This window comes from Trichosurus vulpecula, chromosome 3, assembly GCF_011100635.1.
Source record: "Trichosurus vulpecula isolate mTriVul1 chromosome 3, mTriVul1.pri, whole genome shotgun sequence".
Taxonomy (NCBI): Eukaryota; Metazoa; Chordata; class Mammalia; order Diprotodontia; family Phalangeridae; genus Trichosurus; species Trichosurus vulpecula.
In genome coordinates this window covers 51,849,450-51,873,049 of record NC_050575.1, presented here as the reverse complement: position 1 = coordinate 51,873,049, position 23,600 = coordinate 51,849,450, and the positions used below count along the sequence as shown (strand labels likewise).

General features: G+C 39.8%; 1 protein-coding gene across 1 annotated transcript in view; it reads right to left on the bottom strand.

The window, feature by feature from the left end:
* Nucleotides 1-23,600, bottom strand: part of ARHGAP26 (Rho GTPase activating protein 26) — a 531,098-nt gene that overhangs the window by 24,487 nt on the left and 483,011 nt on the right. The window contains exon 21 of the mRNA XM_036749095.1: nucleotides 990-1,100. Coding sequence (XP_036604990.1) covers nucleotides 990-1,100 — 111 coding nt within the window. The remainder of the gene's footprint in view (nucleotides 1-989; nucleotides 1,101-23,600) is intronic.

Genomic DNA, 23,600 nt, shown 5'->3' with positions numbered 1-23,600 from the left:
CTCATTCTGCTCACCAATGGAAAAAGGCATGACATACTACAGATAAGCATGACGCATGATGCTTAATGGAAATGAAGCCATCTAGGGCACCAACAGCACTGGTGGGGAGGTATTAGCCCTTGACCAATGTATTTTGTTACCAGTTGTCCATCTAATTTAGTGTTTTCTGCCAGTGGCATTTAGGGAAATGGAGTCTTTGTCTTGTACAATGACACTTTCGACTATTGAGAGCAAATCTCAGATATGGCAAATTTCTCATTAATAACTTGTCAAGCATCTATTATCCATTAATTTGCACTATGCCCTTCTTAAATCTATTTATGTCTCCTCCATTAAATTATAAGCTCCTTAGGGGCAGTGCTGTTGTTTAATCTTTATTGATTCATGTGTCAATACCCATAACTCTTAGTATAGAATGAAGAATAAACACTGCTTGATCCTAACAAAGTATAGAAACACGAAAGGAAGTAGAAGGTGTGGTTCAAAGCTATTCCTGTTTTAAAGGTGGTATACTAAAGCTCTGAGGGCCTATTAGAGTTAATTAATTAATGATCAATAAGGGAACTTTACCTAGGAGATTCCATTTCAGAGCCCTGTCTTCAAATCTGACTATACCACAAATAGTACAGGGGAATTTACATGAGAAATGATCCATTGGCTTAGGTTAATTGTCCCTTCAAGCTCACATTTTTATTTTTGGCAGTAGTACTATGGGAAAGGGGTCATATCCTACAAAATGTCACCCTCAAAAATTAGATACACTATACAGACATCCCTTTACTAGGTTGACAGGAGGTTGAACATCCAGTCATTTGTCCTGAAGCCTTCTGCGATCCTATTTATACTTTGGGCCTCATGGTAAGCAAGTCCAGGTTTGGGCTGCAGGGACCAAACCTGTGCGGGAGCCAAATTAACAAGTGAAAGCAGGACAAAGCAACTGAAAGTATACAGCAGTAGCAACATGAAATCAAACAAACCCTGCAACAGACCTGATGGGGGATGAGTCACTGGACGTAGATGAGGTGGGCATAGGGCTGGATGGCGCAGAGAACATGGGCCAGGACGGTGAGAGGGGTGAAGTTGGGCTTGGATTCGGGGGGCTGTAAAACATAACCAGAACACTTATCAACAACACACAGGGGAAAGATAAACAGGATCTTGAGGCATTCATACAAGACTGAGAGGGGTGGGAAGAAGGGGTGGGAGTGCTGGGGGAGACAAGAAAGGACACTGAAATCTGGAAATAAGATGTTGGTGCTGAATCTGCAAATTAACTTAATGGGTCCTTACAAGTCATACCTGTCGTGATTCCTTAGAGGACAGACACATACCTTTGCCCTGCAAAGCAACTGCTTACCAGATTACAGGATCTTCCTTTAATAAAGTCAGTTGTGCATTCTTCTGTTAAAGCAACATTCCCCAAATTGGTTTCATGCCCTCCCATAGCTACAAAACATTGATGGCATCTTCTGACCTCATTTCAGGACACTGTGTATCCATAAATCCTTGGCCCCACTTGGTTGGTCCCCCTTGTTTCTGAGCAGAAATGGCTCTTCTCTGAGCCACAGTCCATGTTAGCCAGAAAACAATTTCCTGTTTACATTTTTTACTAAATGGGCCTAGCACATTGGAGACACAGAATAGTGTAGCAGTATAAAGACAATCTGGAGCAGAAATGGACCAGCAACATGCTTCTTATATGGAATACTACTTATAGCAGGGCAACTATCAACTGTTCTAGGGCTAGGAAATCATTCACATAGCTTCTTTACTTTCTTGGAATTTTGAACAATGTAGGAACCTCCAGATGGAAGGAGGGTAGAAGTGTAAGGAGTTAAACCAATCAAAGTTGCTAAGTGTTGAGTTCCCCTAAAAAAAAAAGTTTGGTGTGAAGGAATATTGAAACTCTGGCATCTGTTTGGTATCTCATGTAGGCTTTTAACCATGTGATATTGTGTCCTATTGTTATTGTCACTGATAACCAAAAAGATAGTGTCAGATAATTCAGTAGATACTAAGGAAATGACGAAGCCCATGTACTATGTAAACAGTGAATAAAGAACTCTGCTGCTCTTTCTGGCTTAGGTGACTGTTTCATTGATCTGAATGGATCATTTCATCTGTGACCATTTGGGTACCCACACGTATTACTCTTGGGCCATGGCTGAGCCCAATTGGTTCATATTTATAACATGAAAATGATGAAGAAAAATCAGATTCTCCTCTTGGGAGTGCTGAATGAAAAAAAAAACTATGGAAATGTAATTGGTTTTTGGATAAACTGAAAGTCAAAGATCTGACCTCTGCACTCATCAGAAACTCAACTATTCTGTGTCCTTTGCCAAGACTATTTTTTAAAATCGATAATGTCATAACTCTAGCACCTTCCTGAACAGGAGGCAAGTATCTATTTCTCTGTTTGGTTTTAGAGATGCCCACCTAATTTGCAAGAGGAAAAACAACAGGCAACAAGGAAATTCTAACACAGAGACTCCCCAAGACTCAATGCCTAGAGATTCCCATCCATATGAAAATTACCAACAACATTGAAGGTTCTTTTTTCAATCCTCTGTTGACTTGATTTTCTGTATTCATTGCTTGGGGGAAGACTAGACTGATTTTAGATGCTGCTCACTCACCTTTTTCAATTACTGGGTTAACAAACATTTATTGAGCACCAGAATGCCAAACATCCTGGGGGATGGAAAAGAACATAAGCCCTTGTCTCTAACCTCAAGGAGCTCAGAATGTAAATTGGACAGACAAGATATACAGTACATATAAAAAATATAATAAAAGATAAAAAAGATAAACATAAAGCAAGATATATAGCACATATAAAAAGATAACCATAATACAAGGCAATATATAATTGCCCAATGAAGAGTGGTACCTACTGTCACTGATGTTTTCCTTATCGGTCACTTAATTAAAAAAAAAATCACTGTTTTTTTGTATTGCCTTCATTTCAAAATATATTCCTTTCCTCCCCTCTCCAGAGAATAATTTTTTTTGGAATAAATAAAGAATAAAAAAGGGAGGCTGGGAGGTGAGGAGGAACAGTTCAGCAAAACTCAGATCTCAATAGTGTGAAAGAACATCAGATCCTTTTAAAACACACTCTTTCACACTTGGGTTTGCCCTGTGCAGTACACAGAGTAAGTGCCTAACATATTAAGTGGCTCCCATTTACCTCTAGGATAATATCTGAACTATTCAGTCTGTTATTTAACCTGTGTTTATATCTATAAAGTCAAGCTAAGTTCAAGCCACAATTTATCTCTACCCTATCTTCCTTTTAAAAAAGTTTTAATTATTGCTTTTTGTTTTTACACCAATGTCACTTTCTTTTAACCCTTTCCTTCAATGAACCATTCCTTGTAACTCCCTCTTTACAACCCCCCCCCCCCCACAAATTTAACCAAACCAGTAACAGAGGCTGATTGTTTATACCATATTACAAACCTGTAATCTCTACTTCTTTACTCAGACTGAGGCGTATATTTCTTTATAATTTCTCCGGAGGGCAGAGATTAAATACCATTTATCACTGTACTACTTACAGTCTATCATTCCAAACTTATTTCACGTTACTCTACTCCATATCTTTTATATTCCAACAAATTTGGCCTACTAGCTACCTGTTCCTTCAATTCCATAGCTCCTTTTCATTTCTGTGCCTTCAATTTCTGCAGGTGACAGAGTTTCCCACGTGGAAAGAGCTCACATGGTGAGCTCCTTCCACATGGAAGGAGCTCACCTCTCAGAATTCTTTGCTTTCTTCAAGGCTCTTCATAGAGGCAACTTCTCACTCTAATTTGTTAGTATTGTCTCCCTGCACAAATTGCTGTATATTGTGTACACAGTATCTCTGTAGAGGTATAGTATCCTCTAGTATAGTGAGATCTTTAAGGCTGAGGATTTTTTTTTTAGGGCCTGGGGGGAGATGTCTGTTTTCCTGGAGGAAACACATAGTAGGTACTCAAGAGATCTTCATTAAATTGTATTGCTTGTCTTATCCTCTCATTTATACTTCATGGTCCATAGCGTCTTCCTTTGGGACCAGATGGTTGCATTTGGCCCTGTTCCTGAGAGAGGACTCATTTTCCCAGCCTTCTCAAACACCCCCTCCCAAATGGATAATGATACAGTAGGGAAGCCCTGGCAATAACAATTGAACTGTGGGCTGGCACAGGGAATCAAGTTCATACCAAGACCAATTGGAGGCTCCTTATGGATGCCCCTGCCCAGAGTCCAGAGCCAATCTACCCCCCCTGTTCAGCAGTTACAAATGGGACCTAAGGGGCATTAAGATTTTTTTGGAGGTGTTCTTTAAAATGGATCCTAGAAGTAGCAAACTTCTCTGCCTTGTGGTCTCTTCTGAGTAATGTATTTGCATAGAAAGATGCTACTGGGAGAACCATCATATATTATGAAGGGTATGAGTTTTTTCTTTTGTTTACTTCTTTGGAAAAGTCATTTTACACTCTTTAGTTCAGCAGCCCTTTTCACTACAGAAATGCATGACTGTAGATTAATTTCAAAATAACAGTGAAACTTAGCTTACCAAAGCTTACCCCTCTCGACTTTGATACCTTCCCTTAACATCTGTATAATTTTAAGCTTCCTTCCTTACTAAGGATAACAAAGGGTTAAAAAAAATAAAGAGCTAAATGAAGAGAAAATAGGTTCATAACCATAGGAACATTGATTTTAGGAGGTACTGGGGATGAGACACATGACCACTGGGCTCCTTCCAGAGTGAGAGGGGAAAAACCATTCCCTGTTCAGATTATCCTAGAATGAGCTCAACAGTACATAACTTTGGGGTTCTGCCAGCCACACCCACTTCAAGGCCAAACAACAAAAGTTAAACTCAAAGCATGGAAAGATTATTTGTTGGTTGAGTTTGGCATTAAACATAAAGGCTTCTCAGGATTTTAACTTATGATATTCCCATAAGGAGAGCATCCCAACCCACAGGATCAGAGATTTAGAAATGAAAGTTATCCAAGAGGCTATCAAAGTTACTCCATGCTTACAGATGAAAAAACTAAGACTTAGTTATTATGGAGGGGAGTAACCTGGAGGTCCATGGATGATGGTAACTAGGATCTGGACAGGATGGAATGAATTTTAATAGAGGAGAGGTGGTTGCTGAGTGATGGTGGCAGAAGTGTTTGAAAGCAGCTCTGGGGAGGAAGGCGTGTACCACTCACTGCTGCTCTAGGAATTGTGTGCAAAGGAGAATGAGAGAAAGAGAAACCAACTTTGGAGAGGGTGCCAAGAGATGTGGTATCTTCAGAAGAAATCGAGGTTTCAGTGACATCAATAGACTGGTTAACTGATAAGGAGCAGAGAAAGTGAAGAGATTAGCCAAGTCCTTGTGAGAACCCATCACTGGGAAAGTCATAATAGGCACCTAACAGGCTGTGTTGGGTGACTTGTCCACCTTGTTGCTTTTCCCTTTCACTGTACTCTTGTCAGATTGTAGCTGCACATTTGTTCTTAGGAAAACACATGGACATAGTAGGAATCAGGGTAGATGAAAGGAAGAATGGAAAAGATCTACAAAGACCTTCTAAAATCCTACAGGATTATCTTAATTAATGTATTTTAATAGATATTAATCATATATTATATATAGAATATTAATATATTATAATTGTATATAAATAATATATTGACACAACATACTAATGGTATATAATAAATTAATATAATTTTAAAAAAGTATTCCTTTATGGTATTAAAGATTCCTCACATCAATTCTCTGATCAAAACTTTTCAGTGGCTCCCTCTTGTCTACTAAATGGTTTAAATTCCCTTGCCTGGCAATCAAAGTCTTCTATAACCAGATACCTCCCTACCTTTCCTTTTTAAAAATAAAATGTTGGTATCTTTTGTTTTCACACCACAAAAATTTCTACAGGTATTTCTACGCCCCTCCCCACTCCCAAATGCCAAGTTGCTCCCAGGCAGGAATTCAACTTCTCCCCTCCCAAGATAGAATGAATGGTCTCTTCAAGTACCAAATCCCGCAGACTGCACCCAGCACAATGGTTCCAACTCCCTCAACAGAACATCTCTCATCACCTATAGGAGCCAGGGAAAATCCCTCCAACCACCAAAGCAAGACCTTCTTATGCCCATCTTTTTCAATCCTTCCCCACTCCCTTCGAAGCTCTTGTCTTCCTGAGAGACCAGAGGGATCATTTACCTTCATTGCTAGTCTTGATGTGGCCCAGGTCACACCACACATTCCTCTCTACCCCTCTGCTCCTCTTTCTCCCTTTAATGTGCCTTCCTATTTTGTAATGTAGTCTCACAGAAAACAGAGTCACCTGTAGGCAGGGTGTTACCAGATTCTGTTCATAATGCCCCAAGTCCACCTCTCCATCATCACTTCTGCCTCCCATCTCCTTGTGTATACTCAGAAAGAAGTCCCTTACTGTTCTCTCTGCTGTAAGTCTGCTGTTATTGCTATCTCTGGCTGCTGCATTCATTCTGTTGTCTGGGGTATTCAAGAAGCAAATGATCCCTTCAGCTCTAGTTTTTTTTCCCCTAAGAATGTTTTAAATGCCTCTTTATTATTGAATGCTCATCTTTTTTCCATGAATGCTCAGATTTGCAGGGCAGGTCATTCTGAGTTGTATCCTGAGCTCCACTATTCTTCAGAACACATTATTCTATTCTCTCTTGCGTTTTATGGTAGGTGTAGAATATCCTTGTGTTTTTCTCATTTCCCTTTTAAACCACTCAGGAGCACTGCACTGTGGTTCTGTTCTCTTCAAATCCATAAGGCCCTCTCTCATCAAGTGTTGAATCATTTTCCTTTATTTTGCAGTACTTATTCATAGATGCTTGAACTTGTTTATTAGATCAGAGGCAATATTTCCTTCTGCTATTAAAAGTTTTCCCTATTGTTTATCTGCTTATGTTTTCTTTTTTCAGAAATTTTTGGTAATTTCAGATTTCCCCCCTCCCCTTTTCCCTACTGTTCACTTTCTGACTCCTTCCCCTCTGATGGTGGTTTCCTAGGGGCTGGATATCAAAGCATCTCAACCTTCTATGCAGGGCAATTCAAAGTTCAGAAGACTAGGTCTGCACCATCTTACTTTGGAGAACACAGAATGAGCCCCTGCTAGATGCTGAGCTCTTCCCTAAGGATTAGTGGAGTGCTGCTGCACACTATACATCCTTCCCTCTGTTCCTCTACTTTTCTACAGTGATTTTCTGCAGTAGAGAAGGCTGCCGCCATGGCACTGTCTGTGATGAGCTCAGCATGCAGCCTAAAACACTCTCAAGTGTAGCCTGAAGCAGATTAAAATGTAATTGCAAAATGGTTAAGAAAATAAATAAAAGTACAATAAAGCATAGATAGTATCATTTTTAAGTCAATACGTGGCCCACAGGAATCCTCATGTACAGATTAGTGGCCTCTGTTTCTATTTGTTTGGCGCCACTGACATAAACTTTGTATCTCGCTTTAGTACCTAACTTAATACTACGCAAACACTAGGTATGCAAATCTGTGTTTGCTGTTTAAGAAAAACACATAGTGGGAAAGCCCAGGAAACTGAAGGGGGAAGGAGGGGCAGAAACAACAAAGGCAAACTGGGTGCTCACTTTAGAGACAGGCAACAAGGTGAAAGTTTTACTGGTAATTGCAAACATGCTAAAAAATACTACACTTTTAAAAGAGTGATTTATTTTTAATTCTCAACATTCACTTACATAAAATTTTGAGTTGTAAATTTCCTTTCCCTTCCTCTCCGCCCTCCCCAAGACAACACGTAATCTGATATAGGCTCTACATATACATTGATATTAAACATATAAAATACTATACTTTTAAAGGAAGTTGATCAACTGCATTTCCTAATAGTTGAACAAGAAGGCAAGGCTTGATCTCTCCTCAGTTACCCAAGATGCTTTGAAAATTAATCAGAGTGATGAGATGCAGTGGAACAGATTTGTAGATTGCCAAGGAATTCTTCAAGCAGTAAAAGATCCAAAAAGTATTTAAACCACATATTGGGGATGGGTGGGAGAAGGACCTTCTGCTCTTTACAATTCATAATGCTGTTACAAAATCATGTTGCAATGAGAAGAAGCCAAGAAATGAATAGCAAGAATATCCTGTTTCTCTTGGGACACTTGAGGGGGGGAGCTAGTGGTACCTGCTGAGATGGCGAAGTTTTGGCTTGGGAAACCTTAATCCGAATTTGAGTCAATCACGTATTTATTTTAAATGGACCACAGCTGGCAGAATTGTTATATTCAAAAACAAAGAAACTACTGCACTTCATGTACGAGATGTGCGGGGTGGTGGTGGTGGTGATGATGGTGGTACCAGTTGTCAGGACCAGGGAAGCAAAGATGTAGCCCCTTAGTTGTCAGGTACAAGATGTAGAGAGCTATGGATTTAGAAGCATATGGCTTTAGTGTGAACCTTGAAACTACTTATCTTAAATCTCAATTTTCTCATCTGTAAAGTAGAGAGACTACTACACAAGGCTGTCACAAGGAGTAAATGAGACAATGTAGGCTAAATACTTTGTGACTGGAAGTCATATGTGGTATTATTTTTTTTTGTCGTGATATTTGTAAAGAGGTTTAATCACCAAAAAAGAGCTTCCTGTTCTAAACATCTAGCACAATACTATGATTCACTGAGGTTATTTTTAATGGTTTAGCAAAAAAACAAAAACAAAAACAAAAAAAGCCAAAAAAAGAAAACCAACAAAGTCCCTTAACATTAAACATCAAACAAAAAAAATCAACTTGCTTAATAACTATTTATATGAAAATAAATGAATTTCAGAGCATAAAACACAGCACTATTTCAGTCACTCCCCTGAAGTCTCTCAATACGATTTTTTTGTCTACTTATTCTCATTTACTTTACCTCATAAATTTTGGTTAGTAGGTACTCTGTCTTCTATAGCTTGTCTTTTTTTCTTCTTGAGATATGTTATAAAAGCCCTTCTAGATTTCTTTGTATTCTTTATACTTGTCAGTCCTAAGTGAATTATAGTAGTCTATCATAATTTCTTAGCATTTCTATATTTTTAATTAGTTAGTATTTCTTCCTCAGTTACATGTAAAAACAATTTTTAACATTCATCTTCAAAACTGAGTTACAAATTCTCTCTTCCCATCCCCTACCCTCCCCCACCATTGAGAAGGCAAGCAATTCAACATAGGTTATACATGTGTAGTCATGCAAAATGTATCCATAGCAGTTAATTTGTGAAAGAAAATACAGACCCTCTCCCCGCCAAAAGAAACCTCAAGAAAACTAAAGAAAATTTAAAAAAAAGTATGCTGCGATCTGCATTCAGACACCGTTGGTTCTTTCTCTGGGGATGGATAGCATTTTTCATCGTAATTCCTTCAGAGTTGTCTTGGATCATCACAATTTCTTTAACTATTCCTCTACTGCTGGACATTTAGGTGTTTTATTATTAGTATTTTTATGCCAGCTCTGAGACAAAATTCTCAGGCCACTGATCGATATGCTGTAGTCTATTTTTTTCAGCCTTATAAATGACTGAAAGTCAATGTGGTGATTACAACTACACAGAAAGTGGATTTTTCAAGGATGGCAATTCATTACCTTTTGCACAACTATTCTTTTGGCTTTTTAATTGTCCTAAAACACAGATATGACTGTTGTCCCTCCCCTGCTCAATAAACTCCAATGACTCCCTTTTGCCTATGGGAATAAATATAACCTCCTCCTTTCAGCTTTTAGAGTCTTTAGAAATTGGTTCTGACCTACCTTTATAGGCTCATTATGTATCACTACCCTTTCTGCACCCCACAGTTTGTTCAAACTGATCTTCTTACCATCCCTCATGCTCTTATTTCCTGTCTCTATCCTTTGGCAGTGGCTGTTTACAGTACCTGGGGTACATACACTCTCCTCCACTCCATCTCACAGAATCCATTATTTTCTTTATGACTCAACTCTGGCAATATCTTCTACCTAAAGCTCTTCTTGATCCCCCTAGTGCCCTCCCTCCCCAAACTCTCTTGGATTTACTTTTTATGTCCTCATATACACAAAAGTTGTCTCCTCCTGATAGAAGGTAAGCCTAAGGGCAGTGATGATTCCATTTCTATCCTCTGCAAGTAGCACTGTGCCTAGCACATAGGAGATACTTAGAAATGCACATGGATTGATAGCCAATCAATGTGGAAAGAGCACTGGATTTGGAATAAGAGGGCCTAAATTTTAATCCTGGCTTTCTAGCTTACTTGGTCTTCAATGTGAATATATATTTACATATATGTATATGCTTATGTATGCATACGCATATATACACGTATGTATGTACATACATAGATGGTGTCCCAAAAGTCTCAATGCAGTTTTAAATTATTAAAGCTTAAAGTACATGTATGTACACACACACAGCACTTTATAAACTTTAAAGCATTATATAATTGTAAGTTTGGGTTTTTTTGGGAGCGTGAGGGGACAATCTCTACAGGAGAAAGGAGGAACAGAGGAGAAGGGACAAGACCTTGGGGGTGGGAAAGTACAACATTCCACTAAGCCTTAGGGAAGAGTCCAAAGAACCAAAAGTGCTCACTCCCTTCCTCTTCCTTCTCCTCCTCCCCCCTTTCCCCCACCCCAACATTACCATCATCTGTGTGACTTTGGTAAATCACTTAATCTCTTCTTCATCTGTAAAATGAGGGAGTTGGACTAGATGGCCTCCAGGACACCTCCAAAATGAGGTCTATACTCCCTACGATGAATTCCCACACATCTGGTCACTAAGGGTGACAGAACAAACACCTTAGCTGTCCTTCAGCGCATTTCTTTCAAATATGTGGAGAACCAGAGAACTATCCCTATGAAGCAAGAGTTCCTTCCTTTCTCTGGGGCAGAGGATACCATAGGGGACTCCTTTATTGTTAAAGGGTAACTGGATAAAGTGGACCATCCTTTAACTCTGTAGCCTCCAAGTCTTTGGCCATCTGTTGTCCTTTTCTCATACCGTCTCCTTACAGGGACTGCTTCCTGTTTGGACTCAGGCCGGGTGGGGGTGAGGGGTGTTGCAAAAAGAATTCTCTAAGATTCCAAACTGTCTACCCCGAAAACAAAGGAATAACTAAAACAGGAGGGAAGGGCCTGGATGTCAGCTTTCCGCTTAACAGCAACCATGGGGAAAGGGAATTCCTTGAGTAAGGAGCCTAAAAATATTCTTCCATATCAAGAACTCTGATCAACAGAAGGCACTCTGTTTAAAAATGTCTAAAAATATTAAGTCAAACATCTGGTACAACACAATACGAATTTTTATTTGATGACCATGAAAGGCATGTGAGATAGAAGTAAAAGGCCCTCAGATATTTATCTTTGGGTGAATGTCTGATTCCCCAATCTCCCCCCTCCTACCCCCATCTGTATGTTTAAGTCTAATCTAAATATATGGGACATTAAAAATTAACTACTAATTACCATCTGAAATGTCATTTAAATGATTCTTTCTTTGATGAATCCTTACACAAAATCCACCTCCTCCCTCCTCCGCCCGCCAAAGCTCACAGCCACTGAAGAACGCTCTCTTGATGGGTTTCAGGATAACCGCAGTCCCCTCCTCCCCGCTTTTCATTTGGTTCAGTGGAGCACATGGGCTCTATTGGAAAAACCTTTTCAAATGATTTTCCAGGGAAGTCATCCTTTCCACTGGAAAACAGATTTAACATCTGCGAATGAAAACAACCTAGAGTGAAAGAATTTTTATATTGAACCATATGCCTTCCTGCCCCATACTATAAAAAGAATGAAAGGGAATCAACTACAGTGAAGTTTTACTAATTCTTATCCTCTGCATTCAGAGTCAGGATTCATTTGTCTGCAGCTATCTACTGGGAAAAGTATTTACTTAAGCAGCCCAGTCCAACGGAAAACGGGACTTGAACACCACGAACTTAGGTGTTTCTTGGCCTGGGCAGAACATTTGATTATCGGAACCTTTTATCTGTAAAATGGGTCCTTGTACTACTTCCCGGGAAGGGTTCTTGGCAGACATTAAAATAAATGTACCAAATAAATGTGAATTATTAACACTGTCTACCTTAATGGGAGGTTGTGAGGAAGGAACTTTACAAACCTCAAAATCTTAAACAAATTCCTAGTGCAAACGAGGGGGAACTATTTGATCTAGCTTCGAGAAAGAGCAAGCTATTTTAGAAAATAGAGCATGAATTTGCATGCAAAGTACTAATTACCAAAGTGTCTGTTAGTTAGAAATCCCCAGGGAACTTCTCCTTGGTAATGGTTGTTAACAGTTAGCAGTTACTAGCTGAAGGTAAGAAAGACCATTGCAAAGCACTTTTTAAACATTTCCTCTGAGCTTCACAACAATCCAGTAAGGGAGGTATTATTAGCATCAACTCTGTTTTGCAAATGAACAAACTGAGACTCAGGGTGACACAGTAAATCAGCACTGGAAACCGTTTCTTCCTCCCTCCCTCTTTTCGTCTTCCTTTCCTCCTCCCTTCATTCCCTTTCTTCTTTCCTGCCTCCCTCGCTTCATTTTTTCTTTATTCTTTCTTTCTCTTTCTCTTTCCATCTATCCACCTCTTTCTCTTTGCTGTCTTCCCCTATTAGAATGTAAACTTTTTGAGAATAGAGATGATTGCATTGCCTGCATCCCCTCCACGCCTAGTATTGAGCTTGACACACAGTAGGAATCACTGAATGCTTGTTGATTGGTTGATTTTATTCATTTCACCCTAATTACTTAAAAAGAAAAGGAAGAATCCCTCCAATTAAGACCACTAATCCAGAGTATTCTTGTTCTCAATAGGTTCAAGAGTTGACTTTTAATGTACACTTTCCCCTCTCTAAAACCTCAATTACGTCATCTGTAAAATGAAAGGGTTGGATTGGATGATCTTTAGGACTTTCCCCAGCCCTACTATTCCATAATTTTAAAAGTCAAAAGGTCAGTACATCTGACCTGCTTTAGAAGATGTCTACATGTCACTAAAAAAAAAAAGATTAACCTCAAGGGTCAAAGGAAAGGGAGAAAGGAAACAAGGAAAAATAAACACAGCCAACTGAAAACTCACATTAGGGCTTCTGTTACCTGGGGAAGATGGCCATTGCTGAGTCAGAACAGCTGGTACTCATCTCCAAATGGTCATCACTGAAATGTTGCCATGACAGCTCTAAAAATAACCACTGTCTACTTGCCTGGGGTAAGCGATGATGCTAGACAAGCCTAAAAAAATGGCGGTTTCATTCATTTGTTCTTTTTGGTAGGGGAGAGAGGAGAGGAAGTGAGTTGGTAACATGCTCCACTGGGCTGGTACATTTTTGACGCACATGAGCAAGGGTCTTTCACAGGAGCCCTTACCACCTTTGCCTTTACTCTTGGGATTTTTTGATGATTTTTCTTCCTCTTTCCTTCACAAGTCCAGCAGACTTCCCAGTGTCTGCTTCTTAGATTTTAGCCACCTCTGGGGCCTACACTGATTTCGAAAGATGTTTTCTTAATACTTTCTCTGATTCCCTTAACTTGAAGAAGAATCCCTCCTCCTAATTCCTGTAGCACCCTGTTTGTGCCACTCATTAGAACACATTGTCTAGTCGTATGGTTATCTTTGAACAAGTTTGACCTCCTCTATTAGACTGTATAGGCTCTCTGAAGGTGCACATGAGACTTCCACATCTATCAATTTCCTCCAGTTTCTAATACATAGCAGAGTCTCAATTAGTGTTTGTTGAATGAGTAAATGATCTGGAGAGTGTCACCATAGTAGTCATGCAAAAAAAAAGTACTTAAGAAATTTAACTGTTTTTCTGGAAGTGCCTGTTTGAATTCCATATAGTTGCATGGCTGGTCAGTACTTTCGTGCTTGGCTTGGAAATTACCTTGCATTTACTTTATGTTTTGTGCATGTATATATATATATATATATATATATTGCTTCTCCTGATAGAAGATGAGCTCCTTGAGTGCAGGGATGGTATCCTTTTTTTCTTTGTAGATGCAATACCTAGCACAGAGCCTGGCACACAGTGGGTGCCTTTTGCTAAATCAAAGCCCTAGAAATCATTCACATTTTGTGGGATAGAGCATTGGGCCTGGAATCAGGGACATCTGAGCTCAAATCCAGCCTCAGACATTTACTAGCTGCATGATCCTGGGCAGGTCACTTAATCTGTCTGCCTCAGTTTCCTCACCTTTTAAATGGGATAATAATAAGCCCCTACCTCCCACGGTTATTGTGAGGATTAAATGAGATAATAATTGTAAAGTACTTAGCACATAGCAAGAGCTATATAAACGTTAGCTATCGTTATTATTAGTAGTAATATAGTTTTGACCCTGGGAAGCAGATGATTTCAGTTATATCATTAATAGCGTCTGTCATGCATTTTCTTGATCCTATCCCCCAGCATGACTGGCTATTTGGGTGATGGGGGGGAAGCTTGCAGCCTGACACAATGCGTATGCTAGTTACATACCCTTTTACCCCACACCCAGCAAATGGCTGTGCTACCTTTGTTTTAAAAGTTCTAGACAAGAGGGACCCACAACCTCCCAAGGCTGCCCCAGTAACTTTTAGATAAGCTGTCATTGTTAGGATATCAACCCATAATGTGCTTCTGCATCTTGTGCCGGTGTCTCCTAGTTCTGCTATTGAGAGCTAAACTGATAGCATGTATCCGCTCTTCTAAATAACGGCCCTCAAAATACTTGATGGTTATCATGTCCCTCCAGGCCCTCTATGCTAAAGTAGTTGAAAATATTAATCAGATAAGAATATACAGTAATTCATTATTCAAGGTGTATAGTGAAAAGAATACTAGAATTGGATTTGGAGAATCTGAGTCCAAATTCCCTCTCTTTCACTTAACAACTACTGTGACCCTGGGCAAGTCGCCTAAACTAAAGCCATTAATCTCAATGACCTCTAAGGCCCATTATTGCTCTAAATCTATGATCCTGTGGTTCTACACCTATAGCAATAAAGCACCAAACATTTATTAAGTGACCACTGTATACCAAGTACTGTGCTAGGTGCTGGGGATATAGCCACAGAGAATGAAATATTCTCTAATTTCAAGAAGCTTATGGTCTAATAGATTAAACAAATACATACAGAATAAATTTTAAGAGACTATATACAAGATATTTAAATAAAAGGGCATGAACAGCTGGAGGAATTAAGAAAGGCTTCATGTAGAAAGTGGTGCTTGAAGGAAAAGAGGGAAACTCTGTGATTTTAAGGGGAAAGGGGAGTACATTCCAGGGATGGGTGACAGCCAGAAAAAGGAATATTATAATAACAACAACAGTTAACACTGAAAATAGCTAGCATTTATATAGAGCTTTAAAGTCTGCAAAGCAGGTTACAATTTTCTCATTTTATTCTCATGATGACCCTGGAAGGTATGTTCTATTATGATCACTGTTTTACAGATGAGGAAACTGAGGCAAACAGAGTGACTTGCCCAGGGACCCCCAGCTAGTAAGTGTCTGAGGCTACATTTGAACTCAGGTCTTCCTGATTCCAAGTCCACTGCTCTATCTGCTGTACTACCTAGATGCCCACAAAATGCCAGCACTTACATATAGCATTTTTAGCACTTTGCATATGTGAACTCATTTGATCAGTGTAAAGTAGCAGTGCCAAGAAATAATATGGGCTCTTGGCTTTCAAAAGATCTTGAAATCAAAACAAATGATATTTTCTGAGAAATATACCAGTTCTAGACTATGGTAGGTAAAGTCATGCCTGGGTTGGTATGCCATGTAGAAATCCAGGAAGGAAGTTTAAATGAATGAAATGAGGTCAGCATCTAATGATTACAAGCACACACATACAGCTCCCACATTCCACAGACTAACTCTTATGTCTCAGACACATTAGTCACCGACAAGGCTTGCTCCCTGTTAGGCTCCTCACTTCTGCGTCATTCACAATCCATGCCCTCAGTTTCTGTCTACTGTTCTTGTATTGTGCTTAGGAAGGGGATCCACAGAAAATAAAAAACAACAAAATCCACATTTGAGAGTCAGTGGATAGAAAACTGGCCTCAGAGTTGGAAAGACCTGGGTTCAAGTTCCTGAAATTATTTCTTGTATTTAATAACTAATTATTAAATTAGGACCAAGGTTTTTCCCCTTTTCTACTTCCTCATCCAGAAATCAACCATTATAGGAAATCTTGGGAAAAACTTACCCAACCAGACTGAGAGAATTGATGAATTCCTATTCATTCCTGTGTTTGGTCAGAGAGATATGGGGTAGAAGTAGATTCCCTCTTTGATATGTATATTGATAAGTCTCTCTCTCTCTCATATTTTTTTGAGCAGGGAGGGCAGGGCAATTGGGGTTTTGACTTGCCCAAGGTCACACAGCTAGTAAGAGTGACAAGTGTCTGAGACTGGATTTGAACTCAGATCCTCCTGACTCCAGGGACGGTGCTCCACCTAGCTGCCCCGATGAGTCTCTTTGACCAAGACTTGGGTGATCCAAATCATGTACCCCTAATATACAAGATCTTTCCCACCCATTAATAGGCCATGTGACCTGCTTATATCACAGGAAGCCTAAGTTACGTGTGGTGGGAGGAGCTTCCTGACAGGAAAAGGAAGTTATGACACAGGAAATGCTGAGAGAGAAAGATGTTATGGTTGCTAATGGCTGCCCTCGTGCTTGTTAGAACTGAACAGGCTGACTTAGTTGTACTGTGAGTTTGTTTTGGGGAGGACCCCAGCAGGGGGTCGGAGAGGTTTTGGGATGGTGAGGCTCCATGTTGTGATATTCTGTATGAAATGTTTTGGGTTCCTTGCTGTTATGATGAAGTGGACTGACTGGCTGTGGGAGCTGAGCACTTGGTTATGGGATATGGTTCTCTGGTGTCTGAATAAATGGTTTCCTTCTTCTACCTTCTATGTGGAGAGTCTCGTATACTTTGAGATACAGAACTACATAGGCATTTTGACAATTATCACCTACATTGTTATCATTGCCTTACTGTTTCAGATTAGAATGAGAATGAGCCCACATCTCATTATAATATTCATTTTCTCGCACACCCACTTTTCCAAGGGCCTATACAGGCTGTAAGCTATAAGGGTCATAAGGGTCTTTTGGCATTTGAGAGTGTCACTGACCCTTTTATTAATAAAATGATTACTTACCCAGAAACTATGTCTCTTGAACTTTTAAACATCACATTCTTCTTCTGATACGTACATGTGACCTCTGAGCAAGTCATTTATTCACTCAGTAATCCAGGTAATTATGCAATTAATTACAGCACAGGTACTGCTAGGTAGGCTGTTTCCTCATTGGGATTTCCCTATACCAATAAGTGAGAGATTCTGACTATTCTCTACCTACCTCTCTGGCTCCCAATCTAGGCAGTTTCTAGATAAGTCTCCCCAATTACTCAAAAATCCTGCCCATCATGAATATACTATAAAGGAAAACTTCAAAATCACCTGTTCTCTTTGGCTCTGTTATTACTGTGGAGACTGTAATTCCCTTTTTAACAAAGGATTTGAACAGCCATGTGAAATCTCTTATTCAGCACATGGTGTTTTGAGAAGGCACTCTGACCTTGAACCTCTAGGCTTGGCTCTTCCCCTTTTCCCTGCCCCAATTTCTCTCTCAAAAAATACAGTAAAACATAGGCTGGCTTGGGCTCTGGATGGCTGACAGCTATCTTGAACCCTTAAGAAAATTTAACCATTTTGGATGAAACAAAACAAGGTTCATCATTCCCCCTCTACTCTGAGCACTCTTAAAGCCACTCATTGAGCCGTTTCCCAGAATATCATGTGTCCTTAATGGAAACGGTCCTATTTTGTAGGAAAGGCAGCTCTCCATAAATAAACCCTAGCCAAGCAGACAGCAGAATTCCCAGTAGTAGGAGCAAAACATACTTTTCCTGCAAGAAATCGTTTCCTGGTAGAGACAAAACATCATTTTGCTTGGGTAGTCATACATTTACCTTTCAAATGAAATCTCTGTGCTCCCTAAAATGATACAATGTTTGTTCTCTGTTAGAGAAAAGCAGTTACATAAACCTCCCCCAAAAGAGCTGGACCATCAGGACTTTTCTTCCTCTATGAGGATGGTTCAGTTTTCAAATTCTAAACATGCCAGCGTTTCTTTGATTCCAGTCAAGTATTTTGTCAAACATTTCATTTTTGGGGGTCATTCTGACTTTCACTCCTTGGAGTATATGTTTTCTGTTAATTGGTTCTTTGAATGTATTTAAGTTTCTAGACTAATGTTTAATCCCTCCCCTAAAGTCCTCTCAAGGCAGGAAAGGGTGCCCTGGAGGTGACCTGGGGGTTTCCAAGGCCATCACAGAGAAGTGGCAGGCCCTATACCAAGTTGGAATGGCTTCAGGTATGTATGCTTACTTCCCCTTCAAAATGCAGTAAAAACATGGGTTGTCTGGAACCCTTGGGATATAAATGGGTCTGGACAGCTGACAGCCACCTTCAAGCAATAAAAACAAGTGCTTTAAGGTTTGCAGAACAATTTATATTAATTCATTTGATCCTCACAACAACCCTGGGAGCAGATACTATCATTTCCATTTTACAAATGAGGAAACTGAGGCACAGAGAGGTTAAGTGACTTGCCTAGGGTTACACAGCTAGTAAATATCTGAGACAGAATTTGAACTCCGGTCTCCCTGAATCCAAGTTCAGCAGTCTGTCTATCTACTACACCATCTTGCCTACCACATTAGTCATGAATTTTTTTGGCCACTGCAATTAGAAGGTGCTGCTGAAAGAAAAGTTAATGATAAAGGCATACATACAAATGAAACCATCTTGGGAAATATTTAGGAAGTCTTGTTTCTGTCTAATTCAATGGAATAAAACTGAATTCTCTGTTTCCTTCAACAAGACCCAAGCTCCATATTTAAAATACATGCTAACATGTCATTATGGTCCCATTTTGCTTTTGTTTTCTTATTCTGAAAGGTGATGAAAGAAAAAAAATTCATCCCCTTTCTCCCCAGGAGAAGTTACCTTTCTTCCTAACCTATTGGTTATAGCTAATTCCTCACATCCTCTCATGGAGGGACTTTTTTCCTCTTCCATTTTTTTGTCTTTGTATTCCCATAACAGGCAAATTACTTGCTGACGGATTGATGACAATATAGCCTTGAGAAAAATGAGAGACAACGTGGCTCCAAATTCTCAAAAGGAGTACGTCATGAGTCACATTGAATACACAATAATAGCAAAAAGGAAAAATTATTTTCAAAAAAGGGTCCTTGATACTTCATTGGTCCAAAACTCATATTCTCATTTGTGGTGGCCACATCGCACTCCTGTTTCATGCTGTGAGCTAGTGATTCATTAAGACCCCTAGATTTTTTTTCCGAACAATAACTGTCTTTCTATGCCTCTCTCCATCTAATACCTATTAATTTGATTTTTTGTGCCCAAGTCCAAGACTTTACATTTATCCCTATTATAGTAGGATCATTCCAAACTCCTTTTGATTATTGACTGAATGACTTTGCTACCATTCCCAGCTTTGAGCCAACTGCAAATTTTATGCACGCACACCACTTATGCCTTTATCTAAGTGTGTTAAAATGGTGCAGGGTCAGCACCAGATTCCCAGGGGTACTCTTGCCTTGCTGACACTGAACCATCAACAAGTATTCATTAAGGGCATACTATACAGCCTATACTCTGCTAGGTGCTGGGGAAACAAAAGCAAAAGAGAGATACCTTGCTCTCAAGGAGATCATATTCTATTGGAGGAATGGAGGGAAGAAGCACTTATTAAGCACCCCACTATGTGCCAGGCACTATTAAGCACTTTTAGAAATATTATCTCATTTAATCCTTACAACAGCCCTGTGAGGGAGGTGCTAGCATTCCCATTTTATAGTTGAGGAAACTGAGGCAAACAGGGTTAAGTGACTTGCTCAGGGTCACCCAGCTAGCAAGTGTCTGAGGCAGGATTTTAACTCAGGTTTTCTTGACTCCAGGTCCAGCACTCTATCCACCGAGATACCTAGTTGCCTCTAATCAGAGAAGACATGTATGTATGGCATATGCAAAATAAATTCAAGACAATTTTGAAGGGAAAGGCACTAGCAAACAGATCATAATGGGAGATAAAGTGCTCTAGGGAAATCTGAAAAAGGAATAAATATTTTTTAGCTAGGGGGAACAAAAGAGAAGGGTTCATGGAGATGTTAGCACCTGTTATATGTTAACAGTCAAGTAACAAGGGATGACTTTGTTAATATAAATAAAGCCTCAGTTTCCTTATATGTAAAATTGGGATTCTATGTTCCCTGCTTATCTCATGATTTTGTTATGAGACCCAAAAGAGATGAAATGCCCTTTGTAAAGTGTAAAGTGCTCCATAAATGTCAGCTAATAATAATATATTATTATGCAATAAATTATGATAATATCACATTACAATATCATTATATGTAATTACAATGTGAAGAATATCATTATATAATAATAATAATTCTTATTTATATTATTTATAGATATTTATATAGATATATATATCTATAATTATATTAATTATAGAAATTGTTTTTGGTCTGGACCCAGTATTGGCTATTTCTGGCAGGTAAATCCTCTCTACCAATGCCAAACTCTTCTGAAACATAATCTTACAGAGCTTCTAAGCTGAAGTGACTTTCCAGGGGTCACACCCCCATTACGTGTCAGAGAGCAGGACTTTCACCCTTGTCCTCCTGACTCCAAGGCCAATACTTAACCACTGTTCGATTTTGCATCTCACACTACTATCACTATTACCATGACAACCATGACTCCTGGTCATCCCTTAGGATCTTCAGCTGACTGGCTTCTCTAGAAAATGCCTGTCTGATTTAAAAATAAAAAAATCATTCTTATACTTAATGCATGAAAAGTGGGTTCCTAAAGGACCAATTCTAGAGATACGTTTATAAATCACAGCAGGATACCAGCAAGAGTTCTTAGGCTATCAGAGTAGAAGCAAACACAGATAAAAGTCAGAAACCCTACCCTTGTCATGTCAGAATAAAAACCCTGCCATCCGTCCCTCAAGAATTAGGAACTTTTATGCCCCTGCTAATTTCCTGGCTTAGCACAGCCTTGCCGCTTAGGCCAAGTACATCAATGGGCAAGCTGTCCCAATGAAAAATTATAGAGGCGAATGAACTTGTGTCCAGGCTCCTTGACAATGGCTAACAAGACCTTCTGAAGGATCAGATTACTTCTAAAGCATCACATTTTATGTTGAAGTGCTGGTGTTGTAGCTCAGGCTAATTTACGGACTTTAATTAAGCACTGGGATCTTCTTTCAGGCCAGACAGATTGTCTTTGATTGCATGCAGGCTTCTGTTTTTCCTTTTTTGCTCTATCAAGAAAAAGCTGTTGGCTTCTCCCCGGGAAACTGGATCTGACTAAAAACAGGGACATCGAGAACAGGGAGGGAAAGAGAAAGGGAGGCACGCAGAAAAACAGTGGGGAGGGACATGATTAACCATCACCCTCAATCCACAAGTAAGGAGGGACACGTTTGGAATAGAAATCTCACTCCTGCAAGAACTCAAAGCGCCGCTATCTCCTATTTACATCATGCCAGTCTCTCTGAGGTGCTAAGCGCTGGATGGATGATTGTCATTGGATATAACTGTCATTGGATGGATCAGCAATGCCATGAATTGCATGGGTTCATGGCAAGTTTGGGTAAGGATGACTCCGCAGGTTCTCGACAAGATCTGCTAAGATAGCTGGAAAGCAGAAATAAGTATAGTCAGGGCTCGATGGCTTTCATACACTCAAAGCATCTCAGAGGTGGAAGGTACCTCACTGGCCAGCTAGTCCCCCCTGAGCCTCGAATCCATATGAAATATACCTGACAAGTCATCATCTAGCCTTTGCTTGCTGACCTCCAACTGCAAGAGAATCCACTGGCTTCCTCAGATGGTCTATTCCATTTTTTTGGATAATTCGAATTCTTGGGAGGTTTTTCTTAAATGAAGCCTAGATCTGCCTCATTCCAACTTCTGCCCATTTCTTCTATTTCCTTTTCTCTAGGATCAAACAGAACAAATACAACCCTTCTTCTGAGATCAGAGATTTGGTTAGAGGTAACCATCAGCAGATCTTTACTGATTCCTTCAGCTGTTAGTACCCTCCCCCCAATCATTGGGTTTTTATTTTGTACAGTATCTATCCCCACATCTGCGTATTTTTGAAGCTGTTGCACCCCCCTCACAGAATGTAAGCCCTCCGAGGACAGGGATTGTCTCACTTTCGTATTCATATCCTCATTTCCTAGCCTAGTGTCTAGTGCCTAGTAGCCCTTAATAAACACCTGCTGAGTATAGAGGTTTCCAAACTTATTTGGCCTACTGCCCTCTTTAAAAAAAAAATTACTCACCACCCCCCTCTCTGTAAACTACTTTCTTTAACCCTTTAACAGTTTTTTTTTTGAAATTTGAGTCATTTAAAAAAATACCCCCCCACCCCAAACATTCCAGTGCTCCTGGCGGGGGGGGGGGGGGGGGGGGGTGGTAATCGCCTATTTTGGGAACCTATGATTCCTAGTCTAACCTTTTCATTTTAGAGCTGAGGAAAAAACGAAGCTCAGGAATTCAATGACTTTAGAACACCAATGTTCCTTCTACAATCCCACGCTGGTTGTTGCTTCCTCCGTTTTCCACATGATGACCCTTCAAATACTCAGAGAGTTATCATTCACCTCCTCCACAGACCTCCCACTTTTGCCTCGGCTACATTAAGATTTAAATTGAATTTAAACTCTGGTCAATTCTGGCTTCCAGGTACTGGGATTCTGCCTCCATGCACTGGCACTGGTTGGTGTCTGAACCTGGCAGGAATTTCTGCACAATGTTACCCACTGCTCTTCCTAAAAGGCCCAGCCTAGATGCCACTTCCTCTTTGAAACTATCTCATGACTCTCTGGATGAACACGAGCTCTCTTTCCTCAAATTTCCTATGGTACTACTAGATCTTTCTTTTGCAATCATCATATATTCCCTTGAATAAGTTATGCTGACATGTTTTAAATGCCCCACCTCATTAATTTGACTCAGTTTGGCAAATGCCTATTGAGCACCTACTTTGTGTGAGGGATGGTACAAAGCTGTAAGCAGTCTGAGGGCAGGGGTTGTGTATGTAGCTCCAGTGCCCACCTTGCTGCCTTGCCAGTAGTCAAAGCCTAAGAGACTTTGCTGAATTTGAGGATAAATGGCTTTAAGAAGTGGCTTCTTCAGATAAGGGTCCTTGGGGGCAAGGATGCTTGGCCCCCCAATGCTGCTTCTTCTGAAGTCTATTTCTGACTCCATGTCTTTCAACCAGGGACTATGAAAATTGAAAAACACCGCCTGAATTAACTTGTCTACCAAAGTGACACAAAGCATTCACACACATAAGCCTATCTGTTCCCCCATTTTATCTCTCTGAGCAGAGCTGCTGGTGAAATTTTGGCAGGTACAATGACCCTCCATAACCCTTGTAAAAATCAAAAGAGAAATGCTACCATCCACACCTATTAAAATTAAGAGATGATTTTAAAGGGCAATAAATTAAG